General features: G+C 36.8%; 1 protein-coding gene across 5 annotated transcripts in view; it reads left to right on the top strand.

The window, feature by feature from the left end:
* bnc2 (basonuclin 2) overlaps positions 1–27,809 on the top strand; it is a 322,056-nt gene that overhangs the window by 229,705 nt on the left and 64,542 nt on the right. For all 5 annotated transcript variants that reach the window (XM_031890396.1, XM_002935669.5, XM_031890400.1 and 2 more), the window contains 2 exons: positions 15,180–15,282; positions 20,962–21,197. In XM_031890396.1, coding sequence (XP_031746256.1) covers positions 15,180–15,282; positions 20,962–21,197 — 339 coding nt within the window. The remainder of the gene's footprint in view (positions 1–15,179; positions 15,283–20,961; positions 21,198–27,809) is intronic.

The following is a 27,809-nucleotide window of genomic DNA, read 5'->3' as shown; positions in this document are numbered from 1 at the left end:
AAACAAGTAACAATGCCAATCACATTAACCCTTTGATTGTCACATCTTGCTGAAGGTGTGTTACTCAAGTCCCAACAGTCACTTTTTCTTTTTTTTAAAGAAGTTTAATTCTTTTTGTTTTGCATATAAAGTATATAAGCATGCAAAGGCTATGGTAAGATCAGATCAATTTTGAACCATCTATGCTACAGCTGCGAGCATAGGATTGATAAAACAAAGACAACTTACATGCCCTGTTCCTTTGATGGAGAACCATGGTTATTAAAACACCCTTGTTTACCATATATCGGAATGGCAAACATATCATCTACAAGAGACACCTCAAAGTGAATCACACCTTGCTATTTATTGAGAGAAACCAACCTTTTCTCTTAGAGGTCCCTCTTATTACCTTTTTTCTGAATGCTATTGTTAGGGACCCTGCATATTGAAATCTTTTTGATGAATTTGGCTGCTGACATTATATATATGGGACAGTATGATTCTGGACAGGCAAGAGACACATTTTAGAGGGGTTCTAGCTGTAGCAAATCTTAAGGGAAGCCATTACTACTGTTTTTAACTTGACATGTCCCTAGTTTTTGTGAACTGCACTCCCTGGTTTGATATGTCATACCCAACAGTTTCATATATCAAACCCTAGTCCAAGAAATATTCTGATGAACTCAGGATTTTTTGTATCAAAATTGTAAAAACATTTTCTTTATTATATCAACGTTTCAACACCACAGAGGGGTGTCTTCCTCAGGACAAAAACACTGAGGAAGACACCCCTCTGTGGTGTCAAAACGTTGATATAATAAAGAAAATGTTTTTACAATTTTGATACAAAAAATCCCGAGTGCATCAGAATATTTCTTGGACTGTGGTAATGCAGGGAGGGTACTGAGATTCCCCATCTGATTTGCACCTGGTGAAAAGCTTTGAACAAGGAGGGCAGGCCTGTTGTTCAAAAGTGTATATATCAAACCCTTTTTTAGGGCCCTTATACAAGACTTTCTTCTTGCATCACCCTGTGGTTGATCCTTCATGCATTCCATTGCAGGGGAATGCAGGAAGGAATACAGCCCTTTCTTCCAGATAAAACTATACTAATGCAGGTGCATGTAAGCACTGAACACAGGTGGAATGCATCAAGTTGTGTTCTACTTGCATTTGGAACCTGCATGCACCTGAATGAGTATGGGCCTATCTGCCCCTGTATATGGGCCCTTAGATATGTGGATTATGACACAACAGAAAGACATAAGAGAGACTGTGGCCAACCAGCCTTTCATCAGTGGAACCCTAGACAAGATCGTACCTACAAGTTGTGTGTCAGCAACACAAGGCAAATAATCTGAAATAATTATACATTCATATCAATGTTTTCATCAGACAAATACAAAAGGAACATACTTTGATTAACAGTGAAAGAATTAAAAATTAATTTTAAGTCTATTCAAAACAGCCACTCGTAGCATATTTAAGTCTGTCTCTATGCATCTTTTATGCTGTGCTGTACTGACTACCTCCTCTCTTCCATTAATATATTATATTGCTGGCACAGGCCAGTGCTGCAAATAAACTAGACTAACCGTAAATTGCCTTTGACAAAACAAGCACTATGGCAGCTCCAAATCCATGTATCAAAGCAAGTACTAGGAAGGAGGACTTTAGGCACATATATATATGCTTGCGTGTTCTTTATTATTCAATAAATGTAATATTAGCCCTGTTTTAAGGTAATGTATATGATCCACTTGAATGTCAGTTGGTATCATAATAATAGTACTTGGTGACTATTTTTTTTTAACGTATGGTGTTATTTGCTGATATAATATGTGACAAATACTATATGTGTTTCATAGAATAAAATATACACAATCCTAGACACAATTCAGAAAGTTAGCACATGCTAAGAAGGATGTAAGGGATTTGGCTGAGGAAGTGCCTGCTGATCTTAAAAAACAGGAGCACAGTACTAAAAGTCTGCAAGTACCTTCCAACCTCGCTTCCACCATTCTGCTTAGCACAGTCAAAATGGTGATGGACGGAGTGCACAACTGGAGAAAAGCAGGGTTAATAAAAGGAAACTGTAAGTCAGGCAAACAGACCATAGCTGCATGACTTCAGGTCGGACCATACCACACTGTGTGTATTTTTTTGTGCAAAAGAAAAATGAACTCTTCAGCTACTGAAAGCATTTGTGAATAAGGCAACAGCAAGCCATTCTACTTACCTGCAGGGTGTAGACTCTAGTTGTACATATTTTGCTAATATGCTTACTGACACTACTGCATATACAGTCTCTCTCAGGATCAGACATTTGTATATTGCCCTAGAGGCTTGTCGATCTTTTTGGCATTATGCCCTTGCTGCTTTAAGTGGACATTAGAGTAACCAAAAACAATACATGCTTTCTATGGTTTTTTTTCTAAGTTAAAACAAGGGTTTTCCCTTCCCTTAATCATCACTTAACGACAGACCACCATGAGGAAATGTCAGTTCCCCTGCAGGCATATATTAGTTTTTATTTGTGATACATGAAATGTAATGAAGCTGTAATGAAGCAGTGTGGGGATTACTGGGTTACAGTTGGACATTGTCATGAACTTTTGACTTCATATTTACTAAATGATAAAAGCATTTTAAGTCTGAATAAGGAGCTGGCAGAATTCTGAAATGTCTATTAAGGACAATCTGTTTGGAAACTGCAGACGTTCCATAGGACATACTTCATTTTGAAGCCAATTTTTTTTCCATTTTTTTCTGTCCATGGGAATTACTGATACATTTATAAATATCACATAGGTTGTGCTTAAATATATATTTTTGCTAGGGACTCAAGTCTTAGGACTCTTTCTTTGATTTGTTTATGTTTTAGTGTCAGTAGTATCAAGCTGCTAAAACTAAGTTCTTAATCATACGCTGTTGTTGACACAGGGCAAACCCTGCAGCTATTGCCACCTCCTGACCAAGTGGTTCCAGGGTTCCATTCAGTGTTAATAAACGCAGAACACTTTTGCATAAATAACTGGGCACAGACATCAATGTCTGGCACACAAACACTGAAAATGATGCCAGGCAGCATTCTATGCAGTTGTGTCCAATTTGTGACAAAATGCATGGGTGTTGGGGTAATTTTTCAGAATCAGATGCAGTTGTGGTAGGCACAGACCAATTGCATCAGGAGCTTCTCCCCTTTGAAAAAACACTGCATTGTGGGAGAAAAACATTGCTCACTGCAATTGGGGAAGTACATGTGGCCTTTTAAGTAATCGAATCAGTAAAGGAGGATATCAAGATTAGTACTCCCACCCAATTGGCTCAACATTTTAGGAAAACCCCTTATCTGTCAATGCTTAGATTTCAAAGCTTCTATATAAAAAGTCCCATACCTTGTGAAACGAGACACCTTACTCCAATATTTCTCAATATTTAATTTTTTTACACCAGTGGCTATTTGTCCTATTTCATATATGTTAAAGGTGGCCATACACGAGCAGATCTGCTTGCTTGGCGATGTCTCCAAGCGAGCGGATCTTCCCCCGATATCCCCACCTACGGGTGGGCGATATCGGGGAGCATTTAGGTAAAAAAAAAATAATCCGATCGTTTGGCCCTGGGGCCAAACGATCGGATTATGTGGGCGGCAATGGGGCAGTCGGATCAGGGACCGCATCAATGAGCCGATGCGGTCCCCGATCCGACCGGATTTTCTAACCTGGCCGATCGAGATCTGGCCAATTTCAGGCCAGATATCGGTCGGCCAGGCCGCTCTGCTCTCCCCATACACGGGCCGATTAGCTGCCGAATCGGTCCAAGGGACCGATATCGGCAGCTATAGTCGGCCCGTGTATGGGGACCTTAACACTGCATCTATCTAGGCAACTAATTTAGGCTCATGCAAATTTACTTACTAAGTAATGATGTCTAAATTACTTGTTTAATCCCCTATGATTTGTAGTCTGTGTAAAACAAGCATCACCTGGCACTGCATTATTAATGATGTTTGTTTTAGGTACAAACAGGCAGAGATAACTGTATAGGGGTTTTCACCTTCATTTTAGAGCATGCTATAGGAAGATAGAGATGGGTGAATATTAATATCATATATTTTTACTGTTATAAAATATTTAAAATAGTTAATAATTAGGTTGAGGCAAAATATTTACAAGATTAAGTCCAAGGGAATAAACAGACTTAGGTCATTTACACACAAACATTTATCCTTTCAAAAAACACTACAAAAACATTGTAATGCATTTGTTTTTCATTTTTATTTGTGTATCTTTAAAGCTGAGCATTCTGAATATATTTTGAAAGTGTTCTTTTAATTTTTTTTCAATCTATTAAAGACATTCTATGGGAATTTTTCCCATACATGGGATCTAAAAATCCTAGAATTCTTTGGATATGATTTTTTTTTTAGTAATTTGGATCACCACAGCTTGTCTACTTAAATAATTTAAACATAAAATAATACCAATAGGATTGTTTTGACACTAATATGGATTTATGCAGTTTAGTTAGGATTAGGTAAACTGCAGTGTTTTATTATCTTACAGAATAATACATAATTAAAACAATTACAATTATTTGCGTAAAGTGAACTCTGTGGAAGATATTGGGTTTATGTATAAGAGATCCGATACCTGTATATGTCTGGGGATTATTTGCGTGGTGCGGATTGAACTGGACAGTTGCCCTTTTCAACCTATATTTAACTATTACATTGTAGGTACTTTGGGTAGTATAGAATCTCAAATAGTGCCGAATTCCTTCCAGGCATCAGAATCTTAGCTAAATAAACAGGCTATTAGTATTTCTGAGAGCTTGCTATGCTTGAAACAATATGAGCCTTAGCTATGTCAGTATATTTATTTAATCATCCATGGAGCTTAAACTGTTATAAAGAAGTTATTTGAAATTAGTAAAGTTTCCTAGCAATCCCAAACTTGCAAGATTGAGTAGAGACCTCACGTACAATATTGCTTCCTAGAACTTAACATTATAGCAATTGTGTGACCAGTGTGTTCGTTTGTCTCTACAGTTTTCCCAGTGTGCTCATGTCACACGCTGGCAAAGGGTTGAGAATGGATAAAAGGGAAGTCTGTAGTTGTTTTCTCCCCAGAACATCTTAAGTGGAGCAGCAGTTGCTGGCATGATAAACAGATGACCGGCTCAGGCCTCCTAAATCCTTTGAACATCACAAATGGTACTGTAACCATTTTGGTTTGGTGTCAGCTTTTTTAATGGAGTGTGCCTGGGATAGATATGTCAACTCAAAACAGACATTTCTAATTATTACATATTGGAATTAAATCCAAATTATAGGGCTGCTGTATTCAGATGTAGCAGCAAATACAAAACATATGCAGTAGTTCTAATGAGGCTGATGAGGTTTGGGCTTTGACACAAATTATATGAATGTTAGACATTTTAATGATCATCATCTAACAGCTTAGCCTTATTGGGAGCCATTTTCTCTAAATTTATGACGGGTGACAAAGTACAAAAGTCCATATATATATGTCATGTTATCCAGAAATAACAGTGTGTCGCCGAGTGTTAACATATTAAAGTGTTTGGCAACACAACCTACAATTTATGTACGTAGGGAGAAGTGTTCCAAAGATGTGGTCTGGTCAGAAGTTCAGAAAAGAAAGAAATCAAATGCAACAACACATTTTTTTTGTATGGCTGCTATGAAATTTAACTGCTACATCTTGTTTTGCACAAAACTGACCTGCAATCAAAATGTCTCGGTCGCTCTGTCTTTTTTTTTTTCCTAGGGCATCTACTGACTGTGATAAATCATTTTATGTAATTCCTAATAGAAGAGTGAAGCTAAACCCACAGGAATAAAATTGATTGTACGACAACGAAATACATTTATTAAAACATCAAATAATTCCGCTGTTAATTATAGTTTGATATAAAATTCTTCCAACGCTGACCCTGAAATGGGGTGAATTATTCCCTTCTTTCATGGGTTAATTCTAGAGTTACGGCCAAAGTGCAAATTGGCATTAAAGGAAGTTAATAACAGAATGTTACCCTGTACGTTATGCTATTTTTTTTAAAGACAATACATCACCCTGTATGCTATTCGTCAGAAGGTAAAATAGGCTGCACCATACAATTTCCTTTCTAAAGCCTCTGGTGCTCGGAGACTATTCCTTTCAAATTTTTTTCTCATGGGCGTTCCACGTGACAGTAAGTGTTAATATCTTCAAGCCTAACCAGAAGTAATCCTTCTGCTGGAGCGAATCATGTGCTAATCTGCTGGCCAAGTCATGGGCGTATTAGATCATTAGAAATTCATTCTGTTATCCTGTTTGGGACTAGTGGCATTCGTTAGGGGAGGAATTGAAGAAAGTGTCACCTAAAGCTTACTAAGTTCTGGGATACCCTGCTGCATAGGTATTTGTGAATAAAACCGAAGCATTGCCTGCTCCCACACACAGTTTTTTGTTCTGTATTTTTTCTTCCAAGTCGATGGAGTTTCCAAAACCAATTTGCTCTTAGGTTGACCAGCAAATGTAATGTAAAACGGTTAGAGGAGATTACATGAACATGTCATGCTTTGGGGCACCCTGCCATAGATGATTTAGCCTAGAGAAATATGACTGCATTTGGAATATATCTTTTGAAAATCTTAACCCCTTTCTTCCTAAAACTGCATATGTTATATCGAAAGTGAGCTGCCTAATTGGTTGTCTGAATTGCATTGCTGCAGATTCTAAATACTGTACAATGTTGCTACTGACAATGTAATAATGTATTTGGAAGAACTGTGACTACATAAATTGTAGCCATCAGTAGTATTTCTGGTAAAAATAGAAATATGTTTTGATGCAACAAAAAATACTCTAACAAAACTAAAATTTATGGTAGGTGATCATCAAGGTGTTAAAAATCTACACTTAACAGACTGTTCTTCCTCCTTTAGGTTTTCCTATTCAATTTGGCTAAGATTATAGGACCTTTTTACTATTTTGGGGCAAAAAAAAGCAAAACATATCAGTATTTTACACTTTTCACTGTGCTCCAAGTCAATTCCCATGATGCACCCAATCCTTAACAATTTGTGCTCACAGTGCTGCAATTAGAATATGAACACAAGCCAAAATGTAGGAATCTCTGATCTCCAACGTTATTTAAACACCCATACTCTGGAGGACCTTTGGGTGCAAGGTGATACAGCAAGGTGCAAAGCAGCTATTGCCATGGATACAAGTGCAAATCGCTTCCCTTGTGCTTTCATATGGAAATGGCAATAGGTAATGACACAGATGCAAAAGAAATATATGGGGCAATATAATCTATGTTAATTAAAAAGAAAGGGATTTATCTGCATCTGTTTTGCATTTCTGACCTCTACTGGCACCCCTTCTGTAATCCATTGCAAATATCAGCAGGCAGCACTTAATAGTCATCAGTTAGAAAACAAACATCTGATTGGTTGCTATGGGTTGCTAAAAACTTTGTGCCTCTATTACATTCACTCATGTGCTTCGTGGAAAGGCAGCAATTGGGTTCACATGGGGTATACATGGAGTGCAATATTTAAATCCCCTCCTTTTCATTTACTGGAATAGAATATGTCCAAAAGATTAAAAACAGGCATTGTTCAATAGTGGCTGGTATTTTTTTTTTTGTTTTAGTGAATTATTATAACCCCCTTGGGATATTATTTATCCACTTGATGTTTGTCCACATTTACTGTATTGCTTTGAGCTTGGTGTCAGTGTTGTTGATACATAGAGGCCCTTCCTGGCCCTATAAAGCAATACAAAATATAACTGAGTTTTTCAGTACAGTCAGTGGCAGCTGGCATGGAGATGAGATAAGTAGACTACAGCCGCTGTTAAAAAAACTGGAACAAGCCCAGGTCGATCTGTATTAAATTAAAGGTAAATGAAGAGATGCTGTAAAAACCAATGATAAGCAGACATTCAAGGTTAACCACACCCAAGCTGAACATCCACAAGTGTTTCATTTACTTTTTATTTGGTGGTTCTCTTCCAAAGAAAGATAAAACGGATATTAATTTGTCTATGTTTTTTTGCTTTGGAGAAAAGACACCAAGACAAAATTACACATACTGTGTGCCTGTGGTTTTATTTAAGACTATTTGTGTCACTGTAGATACAGTTAGACAGCTGTTTTTGGCTAAAAACTGCCACTTACAGTGGTTCTCGAAAGTTAGCGAACCCTTTACATTTTCTATACTTTTATATGAATGTGAACCTAAAACATCATCTGAAGCATGTGAAGCATCTTTGTAACTGTCTGTAAAAGAACTGTCAAGTTATATGTAAAAGCCTTTTTTTCTGACAACCAAACCATTACTACTAGGAGTTTATTATGTATAGTTAGCACTTGGACTAGAATATAGGAAAGTCTTCTTATGACCTTGGTAATCCCTTAATGTCCTCATAGAGAAAGACATTGCATTGCTGGCATGTTCTGTTGGTGAAGGCTATTCTGTAAAGCCTGTATGTAAAGCTTTTCCACTGCTTTATAAAGATTAGCATTTTCTGTTTCAATCGTATTTTCTGGTGGTTGCAAATGGGGGTTTTCAAGCAAAGTTATTATTTCCTTTTTTATTTGATGTGCACTCCCTGTGACATTTGACCCCTGAAAAGTTTTTTGTAGTATATTTTCCACTTTCACTTATGTAAGGGTTGAAAAACTTTCTGAATGTACACATTTTAAAGGAAACTAAGCACCCACCCTGCTTCTTCCCCACTGAACCTATCACTTAGAAAAGCATTCCAATTTATGAACCTGACATATAGATGAAGAGTAGCACAGTGGAGTTCACAAGTGCAGTGTTCTGTATCTTTGCATCTTTTTTGGATCAGTACAACAACATGGAGCTTGCAGGCGGATGTGCATTTGGAGTCAGGATTTGTGCATGTAATTAGATTCATTACAAAACTCTTCAGTCTCTTGCTTAACTCATTTGGGCAGCTATGCCCAATAGATGGAATGGAGTAATGGTTGGAACCACCCTTTAATGTTAATGTGATGTTTATCCCCCTATAGCAGGTTGTTGGGATTTTCAGCCTCAGGAAAATTCCTTCTGAGTAATGTCCATGTATGCTTAACAGTTCAGCTGTTGACAGGATTATGTAAGTGATATTGGCTAGAGCTGTTCCTGAGGAAGGCATACCTATCTCCAGTAAGTAACTGCGTGTATGAGTAGTAACCACTAATAATCATTCCCTGTGATGTAGAAATGATCCATCCATACTATCTGCAGCACATGGTAATTCATGATGACAGGAAACAATTCAGTTGGTTTAAATTCTCATTGAATGCACCCACCCTTTCATGTAATTGTCTATATTTTTATGCTAGGCAGCAGCAATTTTTTTACTGTAAGGAGATTGGTGTAGTGTTTGTAGCAAAACCACCTCCAGATGTGGCTTAACAAGGCCGCATTACCTTGCTTTCCCATTGTATGCCTGGCATGTTCCAAAATAGTTTTATGGGATGGGGGAGGGAGAGGTGAGGGGTGATGAGAGGGGAAAGTAGATTGCAAATTTACATTTTCTGAGCCAAAGGGAGCTTCCACGTAATGAGATTTTTTTTTCATCTGTTTTAGAGATATATAAATATATTTTTAAGAGAGGGCTTTAAAAAAAAAAGGGCAGTAAAGTTGAGATTTATTTGACTAGGTATTGCCATCATAAACTATTCTATAGCCCCCTGCTGAGTAAGCTGTCCTGGCAGCCTAAGTCAGGAGAAGTGGAACAGCATGGACATTTATAATGCTGAATTTAATGGTTGAAATGTGGTTTTTGTTGAAAACCAAGAATTTTTGATGCAATTTATTGGTAAGCTAAAAGGATCTGGTGAAGCCTGTAAGGAATGTGCTAGGAACTGGAAGCTTATTCTAGAGGGTCTCTCCACATGCACATTTTGCAGGACAGGCAGAAGCAACAAAATGGTAAAAGACCCTGAAGGGAATTCACATAGGTGCAGGCCATTGGTACTGAAAGCCTTTGAGGCTGACATTGTCTAACTTATGGCTATCTGGGTCATATTTATAAAGTGAAAGCCAGAAGAGATTCAAGATACTGTAACTGAAACATGTTCCACTTATTTCCACAGAATCATTTTCAGTGATACAAATCAAGCATTCACATTCATGGAACTGCTACTCCTTAGTAAGCTGGCTGTATTTGCATAAATGTCAATGAAGTTGTTGGGAGCATGAAAACATTTGTGAGAACGCATATTTATCCCTTGTCTCCAGACAGACAGTCCTGCACCATGTTTTTGAAAACTATATAGAGAACAAGTATACAATCTCAAATAAAAATGGCACCAATAGCTAAACTGTACCGATCCTTATACACTACAGTTTCCCACATATTTCCTATACAAAAGAAGGCTGGGCTGGGGATAGGCATGAGGATACTTGTGGCCCTGTAGTCTGGATTTGCAATAGGAAACTCCACATGAACTTGGAGGTCTCCAGAGCCTGTTATTGGGCCAAACAGAACTTGATAACAATGTAAAAAAAATACAGTTGATTTCTATGTGTTCAGCCAGCTATGAAAGATATATAGGACCATATGTGTATTTCATTGACTGAGCAAATGAAAATCAAATGTAAGACATTTCCCATATAAGAGTAAAATACAATACCGGCAGCTTCTATAAGGTCATGGCCTACAGTTTGGCAAAGCCTTTTATTAAGAGATGACCAGTCTTTTAGAGAACAGTTAAGGAAACCAGTCCCAGTCACAAAGCAAAGTGGAGCCAAATACAACACTGCGTTTCTAGCCAGACCTAAATGATATCGTCTGTAAAGAAAATAATAAAAAGTAGATGCATCTGCCACATTACAGCTCTTTTCCACATTATTTAAATACTTTGAGTACTAAAAAAGTGACTGTTTGGTCCCCGGGGAAAAAAATAAATGAAAAATGAAATATAAATCATCATTCTCCTTTAATCTTACAGTCACAAAAGCAAACACAGACTGTATGTTTGGCAAAGAAAACGACAGTCTCCTTCTTTTGTGTTGTGACACACTGTCATATACAAAGATAAGTAAGCATGACCATAGACATGCTGCATGTGTTATCCCTTAAAACTCAAATACAGTTCCATATTGTTAAGGAAAACATTAACATTCCACAGCACTAACAATCTAAGTCTAAATAGTGTCTATAGCATGTTAATTGCAAAGTCCCAAACTCAAGCTGTGAGAACTTTAATGATATTATAAGCTTTGTCCTACAAAGCCATCAGTGCAACAGTTTAGAAAGTGTTTTTTTTAGTACCTTTAGAATGTTAGTCTGGTTCTGTACACAACTGTAAACATAAAAGCTAAGATGCAATATGCTTCAGATGGAATTCATACTTGTGTGTATGACCTTAAAGGAGAAGGAAAGTAATTTTGGCATTGTACTGCCAATAGATTTGCCATATTAATGCCACCTAGAACAATATTTTTATTCTGCAGAAAGCTTTATCATACCTGAGTACCTGAGCCCTAGAAGCTCCCTTCACTTGATTAAGACAGCAGCTGCCATTTTAGCTTAGTCTTCATAGCTTCCTGCTGCAGCATTAGCAGTTGGTAGCTCAGATCACACATTCCTAAGGGAGGGGGGAGTGAGTACTTATGAATTCTTATGGGAGGGGGAGCAGGAGAAGGGAGAGAGGAGAGAACTGAGCAGACTCATGCCCCAAACCTAAAGAAACCCTAAAGGAGAGGAAATCTGATACCTAAGAACATGTTTACAAAAAAGGAGACAAGAAATGCTTTGTTTCTTTTGATAGAGGACTCAAATGGCCTGCTTATGGCTGTATTACATAGACCTTTCTGATACAGTTTACTTAGTTTTTACCTTTCCTTCTCTTTTAAGACCAATTGGCCTCTGTGCCTAAAGGGTGGATACCATGTGTCTGGCCATACACGTATATGACCACAGCAGTCAAAATTATTGGAACTGCAAAAAGTGAAGAGCTTTTTATCTGTTTAGCTTTGCCATGTTTTATGAATTAAGTGCAGACTTTGTGAAAAATGTAAATGGCTTTCAAAAAAATATGCATACCTACATGAAAAAAACAGTAAAAAAAAAAAACTTAAATGAAAGAATGGGGTGTGAATATTTAAATCTGTTTTTTATAATTACACTTATACATCAGATGTAGTGGGCCTATCACTCTGTTGAAGGTAAAGATAAAAAAAAAAGAAAAGATAAATGCACAAACATTAAGTGCATTTGTGATGTAGGGGCATTTGAATAGTGTTTTATTTTTGTGTGTTTGCAATGTGAGCACCAAAGAAAGGAGAACATTGAAAAAAGAAATAACTGATAAAATTCTGGAGCTCTATCTTGTTAAAAGAAAATTCTATCGCCTATAAAGATTATTGCTCAACTTACATTGCTAAAGGACAATTTGCCATAAAAGGGTGCCTTTCTGTAGACTTTTCATCTGTTTTTTTTTTAGTTAAAGCGTCTATTGTAATGTTCATGAAAAGGGCAGAAATGGCTTGTGTCTGACTTTACATACATATTGTAAAAAAGAGATCCAACTGTAATTACCAGTTTGCAGAGTGAATTCCGGTAGGGTTTGTGTTCCCCCCATTAGTAAAAGGATTCAAATGTATTAAAATTTCACCTTTTACCTTGTAGGTTTTTTGTGTTAATAAACCTACCTTGACCTATTGTCTGTGTTAAAATTTGTACTGAGTACCCAAATTATAGGATACAGCTTGGCATAAAAGAAGAATTCTTCAGAGCATTCATAAGAATATACTTTTTTTGTTCTTGCAGCAATAGTTGTTCTGTTGTGTATTTTGTTTTCACAACTAGAAATTCAGAATATGATTAAGCTGAATAAAGGGGGCATTATATATCTCCTTCAAAATAAATATGTACATTATATTATACCAAAAAATAAACATACTTGTTTATTATTTTCACTATTGGTCTATACAGTCTTTATATATATGGTCTACACAATCTGCGTATAAGGGCTCAATTACATCCACAAGTGCAGTTGCAGTTCCCGCAATTTTCCAGCAGTCACTTGTGTCAAAATGTACCCCTTGCACTTTTGTATTGTTGTGCTTGGTGCTACTCAGTCCTTCCTGCCTTCGGTTCCGAATTAAGCACTGCACCTACTGACCAGGTGGTAGTTTCAGGGTTCCTGCAGTGTCCTGCTTCAGTTACTGCAAAAAATAGGTTGCACAGGTTACTTGCATGCTGAACACCAGTTTCCTTCCACACTTCAAAAACACACAGGCAGGTTAAATGGCTCCTTATAAAATTTAACTTAAAGTGTTGTGTGCTAGGGACCTTAAATTGTAAGCTCCACTGTTGTGGACCTGACGCAGATGATATAAAATCTCTGTTGGTGCTATATAATTATATATTCAAATTAAATTATTTATTATTATAATTAACACATACAGCTTATTTACAATGCCTGTGGATGGTTCATAGTTCAGAAAACAAAGGCAAGGCAGCATGTCTATGCACCTTGCACCACTCCTATTTGCATGTGGTGCCTACAGTCACTGCCAACACTTCATTATACAGTATATGGCATAAGTGCCAATATATATATATAAAGCAAGAGAGGAGGGAAATGGGGCTTTGGGTGCAGCACAAGGGGTAGTGAGCAGAATGTATCTGCCAGTGGAACAGTTGTAAGCTCTTTATGTATGAACCACAAGGGTTGCAATTTTGTGCCCGTAGCATTTGCATACCTGCCTGTTCTAATAAAAAATGAGGCCAAAAATCCCAAAGTCTAAATTTAATTATTCCTCTTAAAGAAATCATTATTGCACAACTTGTTGGCACTATATAAATGAATAATGATGAGGATGTAGAATGGTAATCGGATTATCAGAAGAACAATGTGATCTAGTTATGTTTGCACAATTTATGAGGAAATTAGGAAATTAAGAGATAGTTCTGTGGGAAATATAACAATAGCAAAAAGTATCAATAATGAATAAACAAGATTTTGCCTTATGACCCTTGCTGTACAAGTTTCTTTTATATATTTTTCCTCAACTGTCCATTTAAGGCTTTGGCTAAAAGGGGCATCTCATTCTGGGTTAACTGGCAAATAGATATCAACAAATTCTGCCAATCTTTTCAGTATGCATGTCTCTCTTCTGTGCTTGTAGTCTCTGAAAGAGTTAAAATCATGCTGTCCTCTTGTAACTTTCCCTTGTGAAGAAGCACAATTAATTACAGAGTTCATTAATTAGTGAACATATTAAAGAAAGACACCATTACTGACAAGTGCAGACGTGATATATCATCAAGTCAATAAACTATTGAACATGAAACTGGACCTTTCAGCATGATCTCCCTTCTTCCCCTCTGTTAACCTACAGGCACATATATTATTCCTGCTTCATCAGCAGATGTCGCTGGTAATATATTTCATATTACTATTTCCGTTAATCAGGGACACATACTTATATAGTTTGCAGAATGAACCATCGAGCAGTTTACATGATGAAAGGGGGGAGTTGTTTCTACCGTGTAGGCCAGGGTAATTTATTTCTGGCAAGTGACAAATTAAAAAGTGGCATTACTGAAGAGTTATAAACTAATAATAGAATGAACACTTAGTACAATATAATAAACATGCTAAGGAGCCATATAAAGATGGCAGGACATTTATTTGAAGCAGCTGGCTATAATAAGTATTCCTTAAATATGCAGGTTTTGTCTTTAATTCTTAGATAAACCACTGTAACTTGTAAGAGTACAGGAAACCCAATAAACAAAATGTAATTGTAGCCTCTTGTAAATAACAGTTAAATTCATATAATAAGATATAATATATAATTTATATTTTTAAACATTCATAATGTATTAATTATACATTTTAAATGTTATATTTGTAAACAAGGCACTTATATAAGGTATTATATCAATGGGTTTTATCATTCGGTTGCATGGACCATAGTTTTATAAATTTTCCCTGTATACAGATGGTATTGATTCAGTGCAAGAGGGTACAGCTACTGACCACCCCCCAAAACAAAGAAATGGAAGCCATTTTCTAATCCAGTTGTCCAAGTAAAGTGATGTTATGGGCGTGCATTACCATCCTAAATTGTAGATATTAAATAATCAAGTACTGTAACATTTAAGTGGACCTGTTATCTTAGTAATATGCCTGTTTCTTTCTTTTAGGCCATCCGATGTACACTTGTAAATTGCACTTGCGAATGTTTCCAGCCTGGGAAGATTAACTTGAGAACCTGTGACCAGTGTAAACATGGCTGGGTGGCTCATGGTAAGATTACTGACCATTTTTTATATGCACACACATGTTAAAAGGCAATGAAAAGAAAAGAATGGACTACCCATGTTGTTTTAGCTGGTATAAAAGTGCTATGCTAACTCCTCCCATTGAGTGGGATATGAAAATGTCAAGGGAGCATTTGAGAAGGTTGGGGGCCCTTACAAATCCCTATAGCAGTTACATCTGGCCTGTTGGTCTCCAGTAGAAAGTTTCCCTGAACAGACTCCCAACCACACCAAGCAGATAACTCTGAATGGCCCTTCCCGCCCCCATACCTAGGTAGAAAAAGCAGGATTTTCAGCTACCATGTCTGGTTGCATAGCTTCCTGCTATTGGTGGTGATTGATGAACAAGAACCCGTGCACTGGAAGTCAATATATTCCTAGCTTCTAGGACGCATGCTTATGGTCAGTAAACAACTCAAGAGAGCCAGGGTGTACTAATACATGCCAGTCACCAAACCTTAGCTATGCCTTTTCTTCTCAGGTATAGACAAGCAAAGTCTGTTTAGGTGTTGGTGTCTGATTGGTACTACGAATTATATTTTGAATTACACTTTCCTTTTTTTTAACATTTTTTTGGGTGGAGATGTCCATTAAACTAGGCAATGCAATTACAAAACAGCAAACTCCCTTAACAAAATACTATGGGCCAAATTCAGATTCAGAATTCAAATAAGTGAGAAACATGAAAACTGATGGACTAGATTTGAGATGCATTTCAATTCAGAAAAAAATGTATCTCACAGTTTATCATGCAAAACCCTTATTGCAGTCTATGGGAAAAAAAACCTCCAACTGAATTAGGAGAAAAGTTTTTTCTTTTTGAAATAAATTTTGTTCATGTGATAAACCATGTGATAACTCTTTCTCACTAAAATAAATCTGGCCCAGAGTAAAAAAAATAAAATCTATTTTCATCTTTATGTAAACAAATAATCAGTCAGCAGTTCTATGTTTTAGACAAATATAATGTTTTAATGTCTCAATGACACAAAAGTACTTTTGATCAGATGAAACTAGTTTTGCTGAACAGACCAAAGTCAGTCAAATGTTGCAAAAGTGCCTCCTTAAATTCTTTTAGCTCATAAAGGAACAGCACAGATTTGCCATATGACAAAGGAAAAGGCAGAAGCATTTCAAGAATTTAAACGTTCCAGCTGTCACTCAAAAAAGTCGTGGGACACGCATCCCATATGTAGATTTCTAAACATCATCTTTACTCATAATGACTTCTTATACCTTGCTTGGTAGAGACTTCCTCATACCTGTCAGACTCCTGGATTTGATGGCTCATCAGCATCAAGTCTGGGAAACATTTTTCCCTCGAAGCAGCACAGATAGGCTAATTCAGTGCCCAAGGACTGCAATATGCCTGGTTGAAGAGTCTGACTTGTTTGCTGTATTTTAAATAGTTTTCTGTTAAAAAGAGAAAAAAAAATAATGAAATCATAAAACAATAGCAAGTGAATGGTAAAAAGCAGGCGGTTGAATCAGATTACTATTCTACACCTCCTTCATTCAGCAGGCTAACTTGGAAAATGCTATATGAATACAAAATACCAGCTCCCTACTGCCGTAATTACACTGTTTCCTGCGGTTGTCACTAATGAATTTAATTTAAACCCTCATAGTTAGTAGTGGAACGTTAGATTTTTTTCAAATTTAAAAAAAAATAAAAAAAAAAAATGCTCAGGAATGCTGTGCTTATTCAACTGTGATAAAAGGGCATAACAATTAATTGATGAAGTCAAAGTGCCTTGCATATTTCTAATGCCTTTGGTGATTGAAAGTCCTTTAGTGGAAAAAAAGCTGATCACTGCTTGAATAGAATTTTAGCAATGTGTACTTAGTTTGGGCCTTAGCACAATAAGGCATTTTCTTGCTTTGCTTGCTGATATTCTTGTATTTAGTTTTGACTGTTTGCAGCATATCCTTTCTGCAGCAAGTAAATTCCATTTTTTTCAAGTTATCAGCGATGAGCGAAACAAGGGGAGAGCTTGCATGGGCTAATATCTCATTGGTCGCTGTGGAATGCAATAGGCACATAATAATAACATACATGTTTTTCAAAGGTTTTTATCCAAGTTCAAGTTTTACATTGGACACTATCATAGCTGCCTTGACCTAGGGTGAACATTGATCTAAGGTTATGCATCACATGACATTGTTATAAAGAAATGGCATTGGTTTAAAGGCCTATCCTCAGATATATAAATCTCTTGTTATTTTAGGTTAGTTTTTCTCATTTTGCTATCATTTTTTTTGTGAATTTTTATAAATAGTATTGTATTTTATGATAACAGAAGACAGGCTTAGTATTTTTTAGCATGACCCTATGTACAAATGTATATTTTTGCTATACCACTATGGTTTGAGATTGCCTCACCAATGTTGTACTCAAGTGGTACGTTACTGAAGTTATTGTGGGATTAATAAACCTTCTTTTAATTAAGAATCACTGCCAAAATTGGTATAAATATTTATGATTTGTGGAAAACCAAGAGTACTAAGCAACAATACTTATCGAATAGCAGAAAAAAAAATGATCGGGCCCTTTGATGACCATGTCTGCCTGTATACAGTGTAATAACTGTCTAATAATCAATAATGCACAGTTCTATTCTTGTTGCTGTATGTTTTTAATCAATTTACATCTTTGATTTGTGAGTTTAATAACAATAATTATGTATGCAAGATATGGGGTATACTTCTTTACACATTCTTTACACATTCTTTCATAATCCAAATCCGCAAGATTCAAATTGCATTATTTATGAAATGCCAAAGATATCCCATGCAACTGAGGGAAAATACAAACAATGACAAATACAGACTGGCACAAATGGAATAATCCACAACCAATTAGCTGAGCTGCACGGTGTCTCTGAGGTTGTAAGAAATTCCTCAGAGTGTTTTGCAGGAATGAGGAAAGACAGGGTCCCCAGATGGCTCAGATTAACTCTTGAATACCCATGAAAGAGAAAAACAGTCTATTCCAGGCAAATTCAAAAGGCAGCAGAACATGCTGGCATCAAATACAAGACACCTGTCTCCCAGGACTGAAAAAGGTGAAATCTTGTGCCATGCTTACATCCTAACCCTATTCCATTATACCCATTAAAGGAAATGGGCAATTATGTTATAATATGTTATATGTTATCTTCATTTAAAATCAAGACTTATGGCACATGTAGGATTTAAATTACTGATAGTTGCTAGTACACATGTGCCAAAGTCCTAAAGTAAAACTGAATAAAGAGGAGGGCATAATTTATTGTAAAGAGAAATCGTGTTTTATCTGCCTTTTTGTATAATACGAGTGGAAGCTGCCATACTACAAAGTAAAATATAGCCTTTAAATATAGCCTTTAAAAGAGAAGGAAAGCCTCGATCACTAGGGGGTGCCAAAATGTTAGGCACCCCCAGTCATTGCAATCACTTACCTGATACCCTGGCGTGGTGCTTCTGTTACAATAAAAAACGCACCAGCTGGGGACAGTATGGGCTTTTACAGTTACTGATGCCTAAATGTGTTTTTAAAATGCTGGATATTTTCAAACTTATGACATATTTTGTATACCAAGACCCCCAAAACAATTTTAGATCATCCAGGACTCCATTTATGTCAAAGTTGCACTGAAGTTGGTCCTTGTTTTAAGTGTCCAATGAACTTACATCATTCTGCAGGGATGTATTAATAGTGGAAAATACTAATGTTGGGGACCAGGCTAACACTGAACTTTCCAAAAATGTATTGCAAGATCAGCATATTCTTGCCTAATGCAATACAGGTGTTTTAGGTATATATACAGTAGGTGTGTGTGTGTGTGTGTGTGTGTGTGTGTGTATATATATATATATATATATATATATATGCATGATGAAACTAATGTGGATTTCCCAGCTAGTCATTTCTGGTTCAGCACATATATGACTTTTTCACAGTGGCATTTTCCTAATGGTAGTCAGAAAAACATGAAAGAATATTTGGTATTCTCAGCACAGCTATAGAACAGCCTGGCGGGGATTTGAACATTACATGGACACAGTTTATCTCTTTGTGTCCCACCAGAGAATATGCAGGACCAGCCGCCTGAGCCGCATGTAGATAAATACAGTATCAATGAAAAAGCTCTGGTTCCCCTTCTGACTAGAAAGCCAATATGTTCTTGACGTTCAACCAAAACAAACCTTACTAACTCACCAGTCACAAAATAAAAACCCCCAAAGAAATAAGCACTTTAAATTTAGAATTTGCCGCAGCTGTGTATGTCATTCTTTTGAAACACAAGGACCCTTTTCAGTCTATTTCCTCCAAAATGTCCGCTTCTTTACTCTGCAAAGTATGTGGTTTTAAGATTCATTAAGTCCCCCTCTCCTTGCATGTAATTGCTCCTTCCTTAGTGACTGCACACATTCAGACTCAGGGCATTCACAAAGAGGACAGGTTTGGCTGGTAAAAGTGATGCCCGCAGCTGGAGTGCTTATCAGATAAACATTCACATGTGCTGGTAACATAAGAGCTTTTCACCTCTAGCTAATAATAAATTAGATGCAGGAAAACTGGAGGATCCTGGGACTTTTTTTCCATTGGGTACACCTCTGGAAGACGTGTATGTTTTTGGTTATTTTATTTCCCCACCCTTAATTTGCAATGCTTGTGAATGTGTTGGCACTTTCTAAATGAACAACAATAACAACAACATTTAGACTCCAAATATTTACCAGCTGTGATCCAGAGCATATTGCATACTGAAGCAATTTTGTTAATTGTTAAAGGACATTTAAAATAGATAGAATTATAAAATTCGGGAAGAGGGGTAAGTTTCAAAGTAAATAAATCTTTGCTATAATGCCACTATATACGCTCAACATATGTTAACTCAATATTTCCACATTGGATATTTTTAAATATTGCATATTTTGCGTATTCAAATGAGCAAAATTCAGGAAAAAATGGAAGCACAGAAAATCAGGACTTTACATAATATGATCTAAATTCATGGGATTCATGGAAACAGGCTAAGCAAGGCACTCGGATTTGCTAAATCTGAATCATGCCAAAAAAGACTAGAATTCGGCTGAACCCCAAACATAATACTAGTGTGTACATAGGTCTGTATAGGTATGAATATATAGATATGCACTAGGGGTCATTTGGAGGAATTAAACTTAAATTTTGCCTTTTTTTCAACCCATATTTACTATATGCATATATATATATATATATATATATATATATATATATATATATATATATATATAACTTGCAAACTGGAGAAATACACATATGCACCCCTTATACCCTGTATTTGACAGTAGATGCTCCTTCTTCATTGAGTCATTCTATGCTTCCAGCAAAAGTCTCTTAAATAAACAGCAGTAATGGCTGTGTCTTACACAGCTGAATTTTCAGTTCCAGAATTTTTAAAGCAGATACGCAATTGCATAAAATCAATACATAACTTGATAAATATGCTGTATTTTATGAGGCAATTGAATAATGAAATAAAAAATTGCTGTCAATGTCTCAGTTTCAGTAGCCTTGACAGCTGTAAGCTGTGTAAGAAATAACAAGCCTATTTCATAAATCCACTTTCTAGTGTGATTGGCTGATTTTATAACTCCTGAACCATTTTTCTCTTTTTGTTTTTATCCATGAATACAGCTTTGGACAAGCTCAGTACTCAACACCTCTACCACCCCACACAAGTTGAAATTGTACAGTCCAATGTGGTGTTTGACATTAGCAGCCTTATGCTGTACGGTACACAGGCTGTGCCCGTACGACTCAAAATTCTTCTGGACCGGCTTTTCAGTGTCTTGAAACAGGAGGAGGTACTACATATCTTACATGGTCTGGGATGGACATTACGGGACTATGTCCGTGGATACATACTTCAGGTAAGGGAACGTTTTAAAATTTTTGATTTCATAGATAACCTTGTGCTTCCTTTTGACACGCAGATTTACATGAATTTATTTCCATATTTGGAGCATGTTGCCAACACACTTGCCTCCTGTAGAAAAGTGTTAATATATTCAATTAATAACATATACAATACAAATAGCAGCAGTCAAAACAAACACACATATAGTTATTGGATGCAATTTTCATCCAGAGATTTGCTAATAACCACTATAGCAAAATCACCACCCAAATTTAGTTTCCTGTTTTGTCAATGGAAAAGCCCACTCATTTTAATTAACAACTGCTATATTTTTCAGAAATTGTAGGGAGTCTGTTCTTGCAAATTAAATATGATGTATTTACTTCAGCAATCTTCAAAGATATTACCACTGATCCCAACAGCTTCTCAAGTTCAACTGGTAGAGTGGTATAGAATTTAAAAAAAAAATGGGCATGAAACCACTTTTTAAGCATTATCATTTTTATTTTTAAAAGTGTCATACAGTGAGAACATGTCTAGGTTTGTTTAATATAGGCTTATTTAATACCATCTGAAAATTTGCCCCAGCAATGTAACCCACAGCAAACATTTTTATATTAACGTACATTATTCTACCTGTAGTTGGTTCCTTACAACTTGGGTCGCACTGAATCCAGGATTGCATATGGAAATTAGAATTTGGTTTGGTATTTGACCAAACCTTTTATGAAGGATACAGGGTTTGGCTGAATCCCAAAAAAGTGGATTCAGTGCATCCCTACTTACAACTATTCAAAACTGGTAGCTATGGGTTTCTGAACTGAAGCAAGTTTGATTGAGATGAGCCCAGTGTAAAGAATTAACAAGCAATTATTTTAAAATGGTTGCCTTTTAAAACTAACAGTAGATTAAAGATTGAGTTAGTTAATATTTCGAGAAAATACACGTTTGCTCCCCTAGATACATCTGAAAGCCCTGCTTGAAGGTCAATGAGGGTGAAATTTCAGGTAAAAAATTATTTACCATCCTATATATACTTGGAACTTTGGCTGAAAGGTTGATACGCTAATGTTTCCATTCATCTGGAACCTTATTATGAACTAAGGGGATCCTGAACAAAGGGTGGAACTCAAAGGATCCTTGAACTAAAAAAAGTCTCAAAACCCCTGCTTTAGATTATATGGTTCTTTATCAAGCTCATTTAATTTAGAGAAGAAAGAATACTTTTCTGGCAGCAGATTTCCAGAGAATATTTTCCAGCGGTAAAGTTTGAATATTCTTCACAGGACATTTTCCTAGTCTGTGTTTGTTATTTTTTTACTGGCATTGTGATAAGGAAAGTTTTTTCTCCCGATAAGGTATTTGAAATAGAAATAAGCCTTAAAACATGGTAGACTCCAAAACTGGGATACCATATATCCAAATAATAAAAATCATAAATGTCCGGGTGTGTAAACCCCGAACCTGACGCCAATATGGGTAGAAGACAGAAGCCGGTAAAAGTTAACCAAGGTCAAATCCACTCACCCAGGTCCCAAGGTGGTCCGGGTGCTCGGGGCCCCGAACCCGTAGCCAGGGGGAAGAAACTTATACGTAGACGAAAGAAGCTCCAAACACTCCAGACTCCAAGAATATTAAGAGCATGTCTTTATTGATCCATTAAAACACGAGTGCCTAATGCATTCGTGCGCACTTAATCATAGGCTATGGTAGACCTCATTTGAGAAGCCATGGACAGCCCGCAAAAAAACATAAGAAAAACACCTTAAGTTACAGCCTTTTGCAGACCAAGAATGAAGCATAAACAGTTGCACATTGCCCTCCATAGAGCACTGCCTGTGTTTGCATCACTTTATTTAGAGAGAGTAGTTGTCATAAGTATTTTCCCTGGAATATACTGTAGGTTAGAGAGCACCAGGGACTGCTAGGTAATTGTAAGCTGCCTAGGTAGAGGGCAGCCTTATGCTCTGTAGAGCACAACAATTGCCCAGGGTGCAAGTGCTCTGAGCATGAACAAGGGACACAAGTTTGCATCTCTAGCTAAGATTAAAAGATAAAGCTCAGTACTTATGCTTAAACAAAAAATTAAACACTATGTGCATAACAGCATGCAGAAGACTTGGCAAATGCACCATTCATTTGTTCTGATGTTATTGCACTCAAATGAACTTCTACCAAATATTATAAGGAAAGTGTAGACTTGTGCAGCCATGATGTTGTTTTCTTTTTTACAGCATACCTATAATATAAGTATGCTTTTACCCCGAAAGTGCAGTGCATGTGTTGCAGCAGACCAATCAATAAAGCTCCTACTTTTTAGCTTTTTTTGGGAACCTTTTATTTGTATAGGTATGAGACCTGTTATCCAGAACGCTTGGGACTTGGAGGTTTTCCGGATAAGGGATCTTTCCATAATTTGGGTCTTCATACCTTAAGCCTGCTAAAAAATTCTTTAAACACTAAATAAACCCAATAGGATTGTTTTGCCACCAATAGGGATCAATTCATTCTTAGTTATGATCAAGTACAAGGCATTGTTTAATTATTACAGAGAAAAAGGACATATTTTTTAAAAATGTGAATTATTTCCTTAAAATGGAGTCTATGGGAGATGGCATTTCCGTAATTCGGAACTTTCTGGATAATGGGTTTCTGGATAATGGGTCCCATACCTGTACTGTGAATATCACAAGCAATACATTTTAGATACTGTAGCTAACCAATTTACACATTCAGATAAATACTAGGGTATAACTGTATAGTTCTTATACCAGGGGTGGTAAATTACGACACTTCTATATTATAATTGCCATATGCGGGCATAAGGAAGGAATTGTTAAATAATGTTAGGTGTCTTGGGCACCCCTGCTATAAATATCAGAGCCTCCCTCCACAGCATGTTATCCATGATCTTCCCCCTGCAGGTGCAGGCCAGAGGGTATGTGTGGGGATGTGGGTACTTACTGCAGTTACAGGACCTGCTGTAGTGAATGTATGCCACTAAAATTGTAGCTTATCTGAAGGATGCACAGATTTAAGGTTAATGATTTATAACTTTTGGATGAGACTAAGAAAAGTGAGTTAGTTAATGAGAGATGACTATTTCCTATTTGCACTCTCCTTGCAGTGTATCCCTGTAAACTTGGCATGGAAGAAAATGGCCAAGTTTTCACACTGTAGGCCGCTTTTCATTATCGCTGGCAGTTGCCTTTTTCCTTTGGATTGCCTCTCTTTCTTTAGAGCTCATTAAAAAACATACAAAAACAATCATGGAACGTTGTGTTTGTGGAGAGACTTGCTGCAGATGTGCAGACAAGCTGGATGAAATTTGTGTAAATAATTAAAAAAAGAAAGAAAAGGCTGTTTTATTTATTTATCCCCCCCCCCTTTTTTTGTAAAACACCCGTCTATTAATTTTGACCGCAATACACTGTAAATAATGTTGACTTCCATAAAATAAACAGTCTAGTGGTTAGGCACCATATGTTTTATAGTTATCCTGTGGCTTTTGTTTGCTGCTATCTTACTGATCTTTCAGGCAGCTTCTTAAAGCAATGTTTAAAGGAATATGAATGACAGCTAGCACTCTGTATTAAGCTTATTAGTGTACAGTGAGTTCTAAAAAGCCTTTTATGCTGCTAACTTTTTTCTTATACATATGGGAAAAATGAACCCTCTCTAAATTGTAATTGCCAACTTATATTTTAATTATAAAGTATATACAATCACGTACACTTAGTACACTTGGTTTAAAAGAGGTAGTTTGAGCAGGTAGTGACATTCATATAATAAGTAGATAGGCAGGCCAAAAAAGAGATGAAACTTTTTAAAGTTCTTTAGTAGAGATATCTGCTACTGATTTGGATCCCCTCCAAGCCTCTCAGGGACTGAAGCTAGCATGAGTCCCTTTCCAGCTAGGCAATTAATAACTTTAGGCAAGGTATCGCCTAAGAGAAATCCCTCAACCCCTTGTTGGAGCCAAGTGCTGCTCATTTTAAGCGGTTCTGGCTTATACCTATTGTATATAATATGAGAGAAGCTGGTCCCTGCTTCCCAACTTGGTTCTCTTAGGCCACAACTTCTTTACTGGCGTTTATTGCTTTAGGCTTCCCAGCAGCATCCTCTGCTAACAAGTGGAGTCCTATTTTATTAACTATGGGCAGTTGTCATAACACTTTGTACTTCCCTCCAAAAGTGCATAGGTAACATTAACTGGGACTTCCTAAGCCAGTACGGGAATTTAACCCTATGGACCCTTTTACACATATTTGTCAGTGGTAGTGAGTGCATGTCTTATATATATATTCTTATCCTCCTATTCTACACCACAAAAATATAAAATCTGTGGAAATACCAAGATGACGACTTACCAGATAAAATAACACATTTTATAAAAATGTGTTTGTTCCCTATGTCTTGGCATCTGTGCTGGACACATTTTACATCTGTTCTGCTAAAAGGCCTGAAGGACGGGGAGGGGATAAAGGGAGAAGCATGTTAGAAAGGCTGAGGAGACTTTGCAATGAAATATTTTAGATCATGCATCTTCATTGTGGATATATCTATGCTGCAGGAGAATCATATTTCACGACAGGGCTATCTATTTCTCATTTCCATTCGGCACTCTGTCATGACAGTGCCGTCTGAGAGTAAAGCATTGTTTCAGCGTCCCCTTATTCTGTCTCTCTCTTGACTTCAATTTGCCAGTACTTTGCTCGTTGCAGTGACAGGCAGGTCGTTTGTGCTTGAATAACTCGCACTCTGAGCTCTACAGTTTATGGCATCCATGTAATGCTTAGCAGTAGGTACAGCTGTTAACCATTCACTTATAAATAATCTCCCTCCCCCTCTCAACCTGTCTCCCAGGTAGTATACCAGTCACTATTAATAACTCACAGTCTGCATTCCCAAGTGATCAGGCCCATGGCTTGTCATTTGGAGACAGGCAGAACCCAGGCCAGCCACTAAGCACCAAGCTTGGAGCGTCAGCGAGTTACTCAGAATAAGCTATGCTATCAATAGAATGAGGGAGATAAGTTGAGGGGACAAGTTCACTCTTGTCTATTCTGTATATGCCAGAGTAGTTATCTTTTTTAATGAAATGCTTAGCCATTTTTTTTCAGAGCTTGAGGATCATACACGTGCACTACCTAGTGGAAGAAAAAACTATGTAGGGTTGATTCACTAGAGGTCGATAAGCATTATCGCATGCTTTTTTGCGTTAAAATTGACATGGAAAAAAACGCGCGATTTGCTAAAGTATTTTCGCATGCGCTAAGTCGCATTTCGCAATAGCACACAAATGAGTGCATTAATTTTACCGCATTGCATTTATTCTTGCGCAGAAATAATACTAATACATGATTCACAAACACTAAATATTGCATTAGTCTGTGCGAAAATTAACACCTACTTGGGGCAGGCGGTAATTATAGAGTTTTGTTTTGGCAACACAATATGGACTTTGCAGTGTTATTTATTCAAGTATGTGTTGGCCCTAGAGTGATGTAGCCTCCAGTTTGCAGGGAAATGGTCATTTTCAGAACAGTAGTTTTCCGAAAGTAATGGCGTGTATGGCTAATATGGCGTGCGTTTTTTCACACGCGGTTACAATTTGTGCGCGCTGCGTTAATTAGCACACGTTGCGTCAAATACCGCAAATACCCTCGTTTTATCACATTTTTGTGAATCAACCCTTATATGTATTATATATGGTATAAAAGTTTTGGAGTATCACTATAAGCATTATACTGTGCAGCTTTCTGTTTCAGTTGTCCATCTACTCATTCATTTACCCTTTCCACAATTCCTATTTCAATTTCTTAAATTGCAAACCACTGTATGTGGCCCACAAAATAGAGACATCTCACAGGTTTTTGACTTACAGAGTTTGTTTGTTTGCTATAAATTTCAATAGAAGATCTTTAGAAAACCCATGACTTGGAGTTTCTCTGTGTTGAGACTGACATGATAGATTTGATGTATAGGTAGATACTGATTGATAAATACATACTGTACATATAACAGACAGACAAATTGACCAAAAAATAAATGTGGGTTTGAGGTATGGTAGGTCAGCATAACAGACAGAAAGTAAATGGTTAAACCAACAAAGAAAAAGAAAGACAAAAGAAAAAAAATCCACTCCAGATAGACTGATAAAGGATGACTACAATAATGTGCCATATCAAGATGAAGTTAATGATTGTCAGAAAAAAATGTTCTATTCTATACAGTGGTGTGAAAAACTATTTGCCCCCTTCCTGATTTCTTATTCTTTTGCATGTTTGTCACACAAAATGTTTCTGATCATCAAACACATTTAACTATTAGTCAAAGATAACACAAGTAAACACAAAATGCAGTTTTTAAATGAGGGTTTTTATTATTTAGGGAGAAAAAAAATCCAAACCTACATGGCCCTGTGTGAAAAAGTAATTGCCCCCTGAACCTAATAACTGGTTGGGCCACCCTTAGCAGCAATAACTGCAATCAAGCGTTTGCGATTACTTGCAACGAGTCTTTTACAGCGCTCTGGAGGAATTTTGGCCCACTCATCTTTGCAGAATTATTGTAATTCAGCTTTATTTGAGGGTTTTCTAGCATGAACCGCCTTTTTAAGGTC

This window comes from Xenopus tropicalis, chromosome 1, assembly GCF_000004195.4.
Source record: "Xenopus tropicalis strain Nigerian chromosome 1, UCB_Xtro_10.0, whole genome shotgun sequence".
NCBI classification, from domain to species: domain Eukaryota; kingdom Metazoa; phylum Chordata; class Amphibia; order Anura; family Pipidae; genus Xenopus; species Xenopus tropicalis.
The sequence above is the reverse complement of the archived record's forward strand: the minus strand, read 5'-3'. Positions and strand labels throughout refer to the sequence as shown.